We start from the raw sequence: 13,536 nt of genomic DNA on the forward strand, positions 1-13,536 counted from the left end.
TTTTGAGAGAGAAAAAAAAATGGGACCGGATATGAGTAAGTGGAAATGAGACAGGGATGGATTGGAAATTGAATTAATCTGCTCTCGTGTTACCCCATTCTTGAATCTTGCTAAAGTAATTTTTTCTTTGTGGAAATTCAAACTGTGCATCCCAACATTGTCTGGAGCCAGCGAGTGTCAGCAGTTGCGAATTTAAGTTCATTAATTAAGAGTCAATATGAGCATGCCGGAACATCAGGGGGAAACATTATGTTTGAACTCTGTCTGAAAAAGAAACACTGAGAGACTAAGAACCTGAATCGTTTCAGCTTTCATCTGCTTCTTATTTTCAATGACACAGTATGTGCATAAGTGTGTAAGCTGCTATGAATAACTATCACCTCAACGTGATTCCTATTCCTCATTCCAGAGTTCACTGTGTTATTTTTTACAACATAGAAAGGAGAGAAATAATGAGAAGTTCAGCAAATATGTTATTTTTTTTTCTTCTGAGCTCGCTTCATCCTTTCTTTCTTTTATCAGCTTTTATCTGTCAGCCCTTCAGAGAGAATGGACCATGAAAAGAGTCCAATCACTATGAGACATATTATTTCTCCTTTCTTGAATGTGCTATAGCACAGCCTAAACCCTCACAGCTTTTCCTCCTTCTCCTAAATAATCTAAACTCACCACTGGTTTAAAAAAAAAAAAAAGACAAAAAAGGTGAGCAAAGCTTTCATCTGGCTTTGTTGAATACCACGCAACAGTCGTGATTAGTATGACATGAATCACACAAAATCACAGGAAAACTCACTCATTCTTCTCCAGTGACAGGATCAGCTCTTCACCTTCTGCAAACACCACCAGCTGGAGTGACGCAGGATAAATCTGTAACACAAACAATACCAACTTTGATGAGGTGGCGCCCTGACCTGAATTTGGGGGGGAAGCTTTAAAAAAATAAAAATAAAAAAAAATAGGCTACACACGAGAAAGGAAGTGACAGGGCACAATAGTGGAGGAGGAAAAGGAAGAAAACTTCCACATCCTTCACTTCCTTAGGTTGTGTGTGTCACAAATTAGATAAACTGAGCCCAGAGTCTTTCCTTTTATGAAATTAAAAAGAATTAAAAATTATGTTACAAAAAAGAAGAAGTCATCCAAATCGCTGCAAATGTACGAAACAATCTACGGCTAGGTACAAACTTGTTTTTTCTACAATCTGGTGGATAACTTATTTGATTCAAAGCTGTGTTTTTGCTGCTAGGTCAGAGACAAGTTAGCTTTAACCAGAAATTGTGTCTAAAACTGGCAGCCAGGATCAGAGCAGAATTTTGCTGCAAATGTAGCTTCCTTTATAGCATGCGTGTTCCAGACTCAAAAAAAAAATTCCCCATCTTTGTTTACAAAATAACTCACCTATTAGGCGAGAGAATGGATGGTGAGAGTCTGTGAACAGGAATTTTGAAGTTTTGCGAAACATTAACAGTTTAATGTGGGCATAACAATCTACTGGGCCATTCTAAAGCCTAGCACAGGGGTGGGCAAGTCGGCCTGGACTCTATAATATTTTCTCCTGCAACTTTTAGATGTATCTCTACTTCAACACACCTGAGTCAAATAATGAGGTCATTAGCAGGACTCTGGAGAACCTGACTGCACTTGGGAGGTGATTCAGCTGTTGGATTCAAGCGTGTTGTATCAGGGAGACATCTAAGAGTTACAGGATCAGGATTGCCCACCCCTGGCCTAGCGCATAGACATGCTTTGATCTAAACCAGGTAGAGCTTTGGTTGTCTGTTCTGCTTTGTTGTTCTGATGAACCGCTGATGTAGTCTCAACTATAAATCATTTTCACTAGTTGATATTTGTATGGATAGTTGTCTGTCTCCTATGCATTTTCAGAAGTGTCTATGAAAGGAGTTTATCGTTCTGTGTGTAAAGTAAAGGTGAATAATACATCCATCATATTACAAATCAATACTTTAGTTTATTACCAAACCAAAAGTATCTTCTTTTTTCATATTTCCAGACTTTGTCGTTATTTAGACCAAGAGCATCTATCATGAAGTAACAGTGGGTCAGTGCTATTTATAAGCTGGCACACATGCTATTGATGGAGTCTGCACACCATTAAAAACTGTGTGCTCCTGAGTGCACATGCCATATGTCCTGCTCTGATCAAGCAGGGAGACTGGTGTATGCTCGTCTTAACCATATGGCTAAGAGACTCATAAGGAGTTTTTCAATGTCAAGATAAGAATTAATGAACAAAGACAGCAAATTTACAGAACATGAAGAATTATTTCAGGCTGTGCACTGATGCTCATCATGGTTCATAGTTGGGTCTTTCACCAGTTATTAAGGGAAAGGTCCAGTCTATCACGATGTGATAGTTGTTTAAGGAAGATGGACATTTCTACAACAATCTGTCCCTCAGATCATTTGCAGTCTATAATATTTTCTTTTTGCCTTTTGGAGTATGGGATTCTTTACCTTTCAGTGGATAGATAAAGAGTCTATCTTTATCCAGGGGGATAGTGGCCCCCTTTTACCAGCTGAAGCCTGTATACTCACCATGCCTGTTTGTATGTCTAGCACTAGAATTACCAGAGAAGGGTCATTTGACATTTCTACCATTGGAGCCCAGAGGAGGTCGAAATCCCTGGTAATGCTAGTGCTAGGGGTTGATATAAACATTTACTAACAACACACTTTCATCACTAGAATCTAATTCCTGGGCAGTGTGATTGCTGAACTGTCCAGTGCAGTTTAAATGTACACGTAACTCTAGATAAACTGCATTTTCAAGCATCTGGAAATTGTATCCAAAGATGATCTACAATTCTTGTCCGCATGTTTTCTTTGAGTTATTTTCATTTTTCCATGATCTTAAAATATATCCACTAGTGTGCCTCCTTCAAACTCTACTGTTACGGATTGTAAAATTCAGGATGTTTTGAGTTTTCTTTCTTTACTATTTTTCTGTAAACTGATTGAAGTTTATTTCCATGTCCAAATGGAAACAACCCCAAAGCTGCAGTGAGAAACTGAGGTTATTCTAGTACGAGCTGGTATATTTTAGTCAGTACAACACCGCAGACACGATGCCAAGGTAACTTCCAAAAAGCTCACATCTATTCCTTTTTTATTTCAATGAATTGTCTTGTTTGTAACTTGAGACTCTTCATGTTTTGCCTCATTTTGGTTGATGAGTTGTATTCATCTGTTTGGTGAGATGATATAGTAATTAATTGTTTGAGATTCAAATAGAGATTCAAACATAATCAGTTGAGATTTTAGTCCAACTGCTTTGCTGGGCACAAAGTTTAAGCTTTGTACTTTCCAAAAGTCATTTGTTTTTCTTGTTTGTATGTACATGGCTAAAGGAGAAGCTATGTGCATTTTGTCCTCCATTCAGCAAAGACAGCAAGTAATGATTCTGCCATACTTCACGACTCATTGATAACCTGCTGCCACACAAAAGCAGCTTCACAGTATAACTCTGTTCTCCAGAAGGGCTGACTGCTATTGCCAATAAGACCATCACCAGTTGCCCTTGTGGTCAGCTTAATTTAGAAAGGGGAGGCGGGTCAATTTGCAGATAACCTCCCTTAAAACAAATGTATCCTCTTAACAGAAATGCCTTATGTCAGCAGTGGCCAATGGGATAACACGTCTAATGTAGTGGAAAATGTGTGCATAATTAATCCGTGAAGCTCAAAGTTTCAATTCCCTGCTTGCCTACGTGACATATTTGTAATGTTTATGTAATTAACATCACTAGCCTTCTGCTACTGTGACAGAGGAGGTTGAAAACAAACAGCTCTCTCAGATGGGGACTTCCCCTCACCAGGAAAAATCTCAGCGCTCAGGGAGTTCTCAACACCTACACATCTCCCTTCTAAGCAGAGTTTCCAAAGTGACGAGTGGCAAATTTAAAACTTATTTTTAAAGTGGCAAGAAGCCGCACAGGAATTTAACTGCCAGCAAACAAATCTAGAGATTTTGGGCAAGGAATATTTGACTTTCTTACATTTTTTTATGTTTTTTTTATTTTTTCGCCTACATTGTTATACTGTATAGTTAAAGCAGTTAAAATATTGTGGTAAACAAAAGGGATGTAAGTCCTCAGGTTTTGTTACTGTCTCTTCCTACATTGAGCTATTGTCACAGACGTAGGCTGACCAGTGGTTATTTGGTGATGATAGTATTACACTGTGTTTAAAAACTTCAAAGTTAAAATTACAGGTATATAATATTGTAAACAACAACAGCGGTTAACTTCTAAATTTTATTTAAAAATCCAGCTAAAAAAGTTTTGAATGAAAATTGTTTTAAATAAAGATTTGAAATAAAATCCAATTGGTTACATTTTAAAATTAAACTGATTACAGAAATTAATTAAATGACAGATTACCAACTGCAACCATTACACATTTTAGGCAAAATATTTAAAAAGCCTCTCTCTTTTTCCTAAGAAAATCAATGCTGAAATTTGTTTGACAGGACTTAATGGCTTCATTGATTATATACAATAGAATAAAACGTCTAGCTACAATGTTTTCCAGTTTACCAGTTTGGTAACACTGGATCTGATGGGTTGTGAACAAGACTTAAATTTGGCAAAAACTTCAGAGAGTATTTTGCCTTCTGGGCAAGCTGGTATTCAGCACACAAACAGAGAATAAAGGGAGCGAGGGCAAAGAATAAAGCACAACAGGTAAAATATCAGGAGTGATAAACAAAGCAAAAAATGAATGGGCTATTTGACGGGACCAATCAAGCGTGGAAGCAATCCGCAGTAGAGGGAATCATCCGCCGCAGCTATATCAGACAAAAAGCCAGGCAACTGTACTTGGCTCAGCTTATTGCCAGGGAACATGTGCTGCTAAACAATAATGTGTTTACCCCAGGGGTGAGCTGGCTGAGAGGTCTTCGCTCTTTGCCCTTCAGTATCAGAGGTACCGTGGTCTCATGGTGACGTGGTTTGGCCGCATCCTCCTGCCGCTTAGCCTTGTCTGGAGTACTTCCTGTAAAGAGATGATCTAATTAAGTCAAGGTCAAATTTAGAATCACTTTGCAAGCAGTTTGGAAACAAAGTCCTGGCTAGCAATATGGTTCAAAGTATCCCTAAAATGCCTCCACACAGTCCTAATAAAAAAAGGACTGTGTGGCACTCATGCAGTGAGGCCAACAAAGATGAAGAAGGCTCTGACACGTTTCATTGCACTATTAAAAATTACAAACACACTGCTAGGGAAGAGTAAAAAGCTCACTCTTGTTTTTGGGAGTAGAAGTGTTATGCCCCACAGGACCTCTGCCACAGACACAGCATCAATAATAGATGTTCTCACACACTTTATAAGTAACTCAGCCACAAAACAACATGAAATGTTGTTTAGAAAAAGCAAGTAGTATAAAAATGTCTGTAAAACACCCTTTTTTTTATTCTTCCCACTTTTACTTTATGTAGTAAGTCATAAGATACCACGGTTCTGCAAAACCTTGCATCTTTTACTTGATATCGTTGTTGCTTATCTTTCGGCTACTCTGCTTCTACTCTCAATAAAATAAGCAAAGTTTGAAACTCTGTGTTGTAATTAGCACATAAAAAAACCTAATCACTTGGCAGGGGAATCCTAAGGCACCTACACAGTATTAAAAAAGGATGAAGCACACTAAACTGAGTTGGACCTTTGGGCAGGATGTGGGAAATGTATTGAGAATTCCCAATCCTCCCTCGACTTTTCTCTCCCACTGACTGCTGGCGATGCCCCTAATGCTCCCTTGACTTTACTGAGCATGTCTGCATTATAGCAGGCTTACCGGGCTTCCTCTGAAGCGCCAATGAATGATAAAAACCCATGGAGCAGCAGTGGAGATGAAGTACAAAGGAAAAGTAGAGCTCAGAGGGAACCAGGTGATGAGATTCTACTCTCCTGCTATGACAAAAAGTAACAAAAAAATAGAAGGGCGAAGAGAAAATCTGTATATATTTAATATCAGCCCTCTTATTCTAAGCTCTAGGAGAAATGCAGATGCAGCATGTGAAAGTTCACGCTATGTAGGGTTGCAAATATCAATTTATTTCTCCAATTAAACAATGAAAACATATGTTAGATCAATCAGACAACTACACCTTCTATTTCACAGTTTCATTACAACAAACTTCAGTAATTACAGCAGAAACTAAAACGTAAACAAAGATTTGCAGAGTAAAGAATGAACTATATAAAGTACCTCATAATAAAATAAAACAATGGCATAATTATTTTTTTAGATATACAAATAAAAACACTGACATCAAATATGATGAAATTAAAGAGGAAAAAAAATCCGTCAAACACACCTTTTCAGTAAAACAGCTTATGAACTGTTTGTGTAATTTATGAGTTTTTCTGCTTTAAATAGTGGTCATTTAGATATCAAAACCAAGACAATAATATGTGATTAAAACTGAACAATATAACTTTTTTTTTCGCTTGTAGCACAAAACCTGCACATTAATGCATCATGAAGGCACAGCATGAACTCTTTTTCATTGATGAGAATGTAGCGTACAGGCAATGTGTTTAACTTCATAGGCAGCTTTGTCTTTAGTGTTCGCTCATTATTAGACCCTAGAGTGTCGTCTCTTTACATCCTGATCATGTCCGCCGCTTCTGCTTTTATGGTTCTGTTGAAACCTTACAGAGCAACCAAACGCTGTCATCGGCTTTACACTGATTTGACCTAGGAAAATAAATAAAAAAACATTTCTGAGCTCTTCTCACTATAGTTGTACTAGCCACCATGTTTAGTGTAAATCTCCAGCTCAGACTGGGCACAGAAATAACTGAAGCAGACCTCAAACGGCCACATGCAACCAGAGGCTTCTAGTCACACAGAGCGATTGAAGGAAAACAGCGGTTAGTTCTGTTTAAGCAAAATTAAGAGTAGATTACATATTAGATTTCGATATATTAAATTAGCATTTATTTAACAAAGGCATATTTACAATAACCGAAAGTTGAGAAGTGCATCTAAAGCAAAGAAACATTGAACAACTTTTTTTACCCACTAAAAATATTTATTTCCCCCCTTTCATAAACTATTAGACACAACTAATTAAGAGGCTTTTTTTAAAATGTTCACCTATATTTTTTTAAGCGAGATGATGTAGTTGATGTAGTCCTCACCTCACAACACACTAGAAAACCAAAAGCAAATACCCGAATAATCAGGTCTAAATGGGTGAGAACAGTTTGTTTATTGCGAGTACGAGGCTTCCAGTGCTTTGATGACGTACTTCAGTGCTGTCGCCCATGTCATCGCAACTGCATTTGTTACGACATCAAACAGCCCGACAATGGCTACCCACTACTCTCAGTTATTTTTTTTTTTCTTTACAGACTCTTTTCCACAGTGCATAATAAGCTAACAAGGACATAAAAGGGACCTCCTGCATTTTAATGGCAGAGCAGCACATGTGCCAACGCTGTTTTCTTGGTTTTAGCGGTCCATGAAAACCACATTAGACAGAAGGAACAGCATGACTAAGACCAGAGGCCGTGGTCAGAGCTTCATAATAAAAGTTGCAAAAAAGAAAAGTCAGAGCATCATTATACCATCACTTAAAATACTCTTTGCATTAAGTGTTGGGTGCTTTTCAGTTTCATCCTTGCATAATGCATACTGTATTCTAGTCTCAAATACACAATAGAAAGAAAGATTGATTAACTACAGAAATTACACAGTGAATCACATTAAAGAGTTTAAGTGACCATTGCATATTAATACATGGACACATGGTACAGTGAATGGATAGGGTTTGATACATATCAGTTGTCTCTTTTAATGAGGTGGAGCCTGCTGAGCTGACATCCTGTTCGACTGACTTATGTTTAGAGCTCAGATACTTAATAAGCAATACACAGAAAACACATCAGATATGACCTTTCACACACATTTAACTGCTTTCACAATGGCTATTACAGTTCACCTACATGACTTTCTCTCATGTAAACTGTATCATGTACTTTTTAAGACCTTGCTATTCTGTGATAATCAAAAGTAAATGTTTAGCATGCCTGTGAGAATATGGCAAGAGTGCGCTTTAAATATTAAAGTTTAAGTCTAAACTATGACAGAATAATCACACGATATTTTGAATGTGGGATGCAGCTTCAGTCAAGGAGATGTGATGCAGTGAAAAAGTAAAGATTTCTTTCTCTGTTGCTTATTTGGTTACAGTGTAATTCTTAAAATCATTAAGTAAATTTTTTTCTAAGCTGGGTTAATAAACAGTTTTTAAATGATAACACCATTTCTAAACCAATTTGGCCTCATAATTATAATTGCCTTCTAAACCCAACAACTGCTTGTGCCCCCCTCAGCAGCAACGACTGCCACTAAGTGTTAGTGATAATTGAAAATTAGTCTTTCAAATCACTGAAGGGGAGTTTTGCTCTCTTTTCTTTCCACTATTGTTAAAATTCAACCACACTGGAAGGACTTACACTATGAACAAACTGTTTGGGGTTTTTCCATAGGACTTCTAGTCCTACTCCAAAATCTATTTTGTTGCTCTGCTGTTGTGCTTTGGATAACTGCCCTCCTTCATAAACCAAGTGTACTTACAATAACTCATACAAGTAGCCTGAGAACGTTCCTCTATCACCACCAGGTTTGACTGTGAGCATGTTGTGCAAGGTTTTAGCTGGAGGTAGCAGTAAATACACCTTTTGAAGGTTTTACTGTTGTTTAGTCAGTTTAAAAAACGATTTCCCGTAACTCTCGGGTATCATAAGGAGCAAGTTTTTTGGTTTGCTTGATTTTCTTCCTCCTTTTTTTTTTTTCCTTTTTGAAACACTATCCAAGTGATTTGTTGATCCTACAGGTCTGGCAGTAATCAGGTCTTGGTGTGTCTATTGTAATTGAACTCAGCTTTCCAACACATGTGGTCAATATAAGTTCAGGATTTAAAAAGACAGGCAATACCTATTTTACATAGAGCTAGGTTACTTTGGATCACTCCCCCTGACTCCCATTAAACGTTTTTCATTTTAAGGCTGCTTCCAGTTTTTACTCAGGTGACCCCTGATTGTTTTTTTTTTGTCTGAACTAAAAACATTTTGGTGAAACAATAAAGCAAAAAAGAAGAAACAGTGTAAAGACTTTTTTTTTTTTACAGCACTGTATTTTTTAAATCAGCAATGACAGCTTGTTTGCATTCTATTCTCTCTGTCCTGTTTTAACAATGTGGGAAAAAGAAAAACCTAATTCCACCATTTCATTCATCAGAATGCATATGCTGATTTATTGAACGCGAATAAAAGCATGTGAGGAAAATAAAAAATCTGAAAATTGAATGAAAAGAAGCAGAGAAGTGTTGCTTTAGAGAAATGATCTTGAGTTTACACCTGCGGCTCAAGGCTCTACAGTCGCTCTTGGAGGAAATCTGGGGATTAAAGGCTCTTTAATGTTTTACAGCACTCCATCAACACCTTAGTCAAGGATTCCCATCCGTGGACAAATTCGGTGTGCAAAACACACGTCAGCTAAATGCAGCAGCAGCATGTGTCTAAACTGTGCCCTCAAACATAAAAGGCCTCTTAAAAAAAAAGAGAGACCGTCGAATGAGGTCACTTTGAAATGCAGTGCAGCTCAGAGCTGTTCCTCAAAAGCAAAATGAACATATGTAAATGTTTTGAGAGCTTGCATAACTGGGACGTCAGGCTCGGTCAAAACGATATCAACACATAAACTATTTTAATAGTCGATTCATTTACATCACAGGTGATTAAAGTAGTATATTAAAGGTTTTTTTTTTTAAATTAAATTTGTTCTGTTTTATATTTTCCCCCAATTTTTTGAGCATGTCAAAAGTATTGCGTTTCAATTTCTCAAGTTAAATAATAAATCTCTTCTATATAGTGTTTCCAGACTAATCCAAGATATAAGACAGGTCTTATTTAAAAAAAAAAAAAGATGAGGTGTTGCTCTCTGAAGTTCTTTCTACTCTCCACCTTTTGAATTAATGTGTGACGCTTGAAGCGATTTCAAAGAAAAAAGGACTTTCAACTGGAAATAAGTCATCAGCTCAACATATGAACAGGCTTCGCTTCTACTCTGTGACAAAAAGTGCAAATGTATTTTTAATCTTGACCAAGATAACAAAAGACCTGCTTTAACAATCCATTCTTATTTAGTCCTGGCCTGTCAAATATTGCTAGGCTGTTAAAGCCCTGTGGCATGTCAGACATAAATAGCACCTCCTGGTTTCAACGCCGTGACAAAACAGCCGCCACAATACTATTTGGCAAGAGCAAAGGCAAGGCACTCCAACACACCTGAAGAATGGAAACATGAAACCTGACTTTAAAGTTATTTAATTCAGTTTTATCATAACGTCAAAGTCTTGTCCCGCCCCTTGATTGATTTGATTATTACAACTTGTAGTTGCAATCACTTGTAATAATTAAAGAACATGTCAGACTGCCATTGATTGGGGACACTCATGACAGTTCAAGAGTGTCACTAAATCTCCATAAAAAGGAATGTTGAAAACTGGCACCATTGTGGGGACATTTCAATAGTAAAAGTAAATGCCAAAGCAGTTGTAAAATGCCCTCAAAAACCTATAGCACTCTATGAAAGATTATGCCAGCCAACCTTTTACACAAGGCGGAATATCTTGAAAACAAAACCTCGGCTTGCGTTTAATGGCCTGAAATAATCAAGAACATAATATTTGATTAAATAAACTATCATTTTTTACAGAAAAACTATTCGTAACCCTTCGTCTGATCTGAATGAGTGCTTCTTTATTGCGTAATTTCAGCAAAAAAAAAAACAACCCTTCTGCCGGTTCCCACATCACTCAGTTTTTCAATGATGACACACAGGAGTAATTAGCACTGAAGTTGAGAAACTACTAATCCTGTATGAGGGTGCTCCCGCTTTCAACCCACACAGAACATGCGCCCCCTTTACTGACCCAACAATCACACTGAAAACACTGGTAACATGAGACATTTTGGGAAGGGTTGTTGAGGTTTTGCTTGTGTGTCCCATTCCCATCCTGTGGGAGCAACAGAGGAAAAGCCAATTCCCGTCTCATCTCGTGCAGATTTGTGTATTATGCTGCAGCGCCGGGGGCGGGGGGGGGGGGATTTAAGATTGGAGGATTTGGGGATTAACGGAAATTTATCACTCATGCCACCTAAAAGAAATTTGTGAGGAAGATGAGATTCAGTGAAGTTGATTTTAACCGTGCCAGGAGCAAGGTTTAGAGATCAGCTTGTCAATCTGTCAGTTCAGCTCCCATCAGCTATCTTATTCACATTTTTACTGAAGTCTTTATACACCAAATGTGTTGATGTATTGCTGCTGCTTTATCTTATTTATTCACTAGAATGTCATCAAGTTTTCAGCTTAACTTAGTTTATTTCATCTAGGGTGATTTGATGGATAGTTTTCTTCCCTTTTTTACCATAATCACTCACTCCTGTACAATCCAGTTAACAATTAAATCTTTTCATGTTTTGAAATCATTCATGTTTCTGACAGAGTAAACTATCAGTGTATTTACTCTTGTTAACTTTTTCTGTAACAAAGTAAAAACATTTCCACAGCTTCATATTTCCAAAGGGTGTCTAATTTAGAGCACCAGTCTGTTAATTCTTGACATAAAGCTTTAGGAAGCAAAGACGTATATGTTTACTCTTCTGCTGTGCAGTGTTCAAATTCACTCTTCGCTCGCAGGATTCAACAAGTCTACCTCGTATTATATTCTCTCAAAACAGCTGCTATCTTGTCCATCAAACACTTCAATACAAAGGGCAATAGCTGGAGTCCTTGGCTTGATCCAATCAACAACACCTCAAGATAAATACACTGACAGAGGTGTGTGACCTTTCTGTTGTGAAGTTATTGATGTCCAGCAACCCTAGCAGTCCGTCCTGCTGTGCCACAGTGTGAGTTTCAGGACTGAATCATATTGTTAGCCTCTCTTGTTCTGTCCTCTGTCTCATCCGAGTAAAACCTAATGTCTCTTCAGAAAAGTATCCTGTCAGAAGAGAAGACACAAACACTAGCTGCTGGTTTGATATTGATGATATTGTGTACTGTATGTGTGAAAATGTGGTGTCTTCTTTCTGCAGCATGTACAACCACTCATTTGTTTTAATTTCAAACGCATATGATTGCATGTTTATACTTTTCTCAAATCTACAATCAGTCCACAATGAGCATTTATAAATCTTTCTACAGATACGTTGCACGATGAGGGACTGGGTGACCTTCTCCTTGACATCAATCCGCTATTTTTTTTCTCTCTGTTAAGTCATATTTTTCTCTTTCCTACAGCCCAGATTGTCTTGCAAAGATACAGAAGCACATTCGATCATGGCTGGAGGAGAAGGTGCCTTCACACCCATCTTTATGTCAGGCTGATGTAGACCGAGGGGAAATAAATCCCTCCTCATCGATCAAACATGACTGACTGGTGTTTGTCAAGGCCCTGTAGGTGGTGGCTGCGGTTCTGTTGTCAAACACCCAGGTTCCTCATCCACTGTGTTGTTTACTCTTTTCTTCTTCAGGTCTTTAATTCATGCTCAGGCGTTTACTCACTCGTTGGAAGCAGTGCATGACTCTTTGTTTTGTGTCCTCTCCTGTCGCCATCTCATTTGTTAAATCTGTAACTCTGCCACCCAGAGACAGAGCAGTGGAAAGCTAAATCAGTCTGATGGCTATAATGACCACTGATGCTTAACACATGGAGACGTTTCTAACAGTGCATGTCCTTCCCTCATGGCCAGCAAATCAATGCCAGCCTGTCCTCAAAATGTCAAGCAGCAGCCACCCCAAGGGCTGGAAAGATAAACTGGGGTGAGGTTATTTCCTGAATGGTTTTAGCAGAACTTTCTTTTTTTTTTTGCACAATCATATATCAGCATTCCACCACAGACTGAGTGATGGGTTTTACTCGCTTCTCAGGAAAGCACGCTTAAAGCCGGGCGATAGTCCTCCAAGTCCCAAGAGCTCCTTAAAGTCCCTAAAAGAAAATTTCTCTTTTAGGGACGAGATTAATTCTCCTCCTCACCAGTTTGTTTAGACAACAAAGACATTCTAATCTTTCCAATTAATTTTGTCTGCAGATGCAGGCTGACCACCTGATATCATCAAATCTGATCGGGGTCATTCAGTGTGCTCCCTAATTATTTATTGAATTTCCAACCCGAAGCGACGAAAAACAAAATATCTGATTCTTAGAAAAATGACTGAAGTGGAAGGGAGAAAAAAACAGGGAGACCTGAGCTGCAAACATGACATAAATGAATGATCATTTTGTCCCAACGATATTTTGTGAGAGTTGAGCATTTTAATAACTATTTTTCTCAAGTTGATATTTGAGATAAAGAGTTAATTACATTAATACAAGCCAAGCCAACTATCTGTATAAACACATCAAAAACAGCCCGAATGACCAAAGTCCTGAACAAGCATGCTACGTAAGCTTTAGCCTTATTAAAAATAAACCAACGTGGCATAGACTAATGGCTATGAAATGAT

The 13,536-nt window shown here is 37.9% G+C and overlaps 1 protein-coding gene across 3 annotated transcripts in view; it reads right to left on the reverse strand.

Moving 5' to 3' along the window:
• adam12b (ADAM metallopeptidase domain 12b) overlaps positions 1-13,536 on the reverse strand; it is an 88,636-nt gene that overhangs the window by 71,419 nt on the left and 3,681 nt on the right. For all 3 annotated transcript variants that reach the window (XM_044136770.1, XM_044136769.1, XM_044136767.1), the window contains exons 2-3: positions 4,891-5,012; positions 794-867 (exon numbers count right to left, since the gene is read on the reverse strand). In XM_044136770.1, coding sequence (XP_043992705.1) covers positions 794-867; positions 4,891-5,012 — 196 coding nt within the window. The remainder of the gene's footprint in view (positions 1-793; positions 868-4,890; positions 5,013-13,536) is intronic.

The sequence above is a fragment of the Gambusia affinis genome, linkage group LG13 (genome assembly GCF_019740435.1).
Source record: "Gambusia affinis linkage group LG13, SWU_Gaff_1.0, whole genome shotgun sequence".
NCBI lineage: Eukaryota > Metazoa > Chordata > Actinopteri > Cyprinodontiformes > Poeciliidae > Gambusia > Gambusia affinis.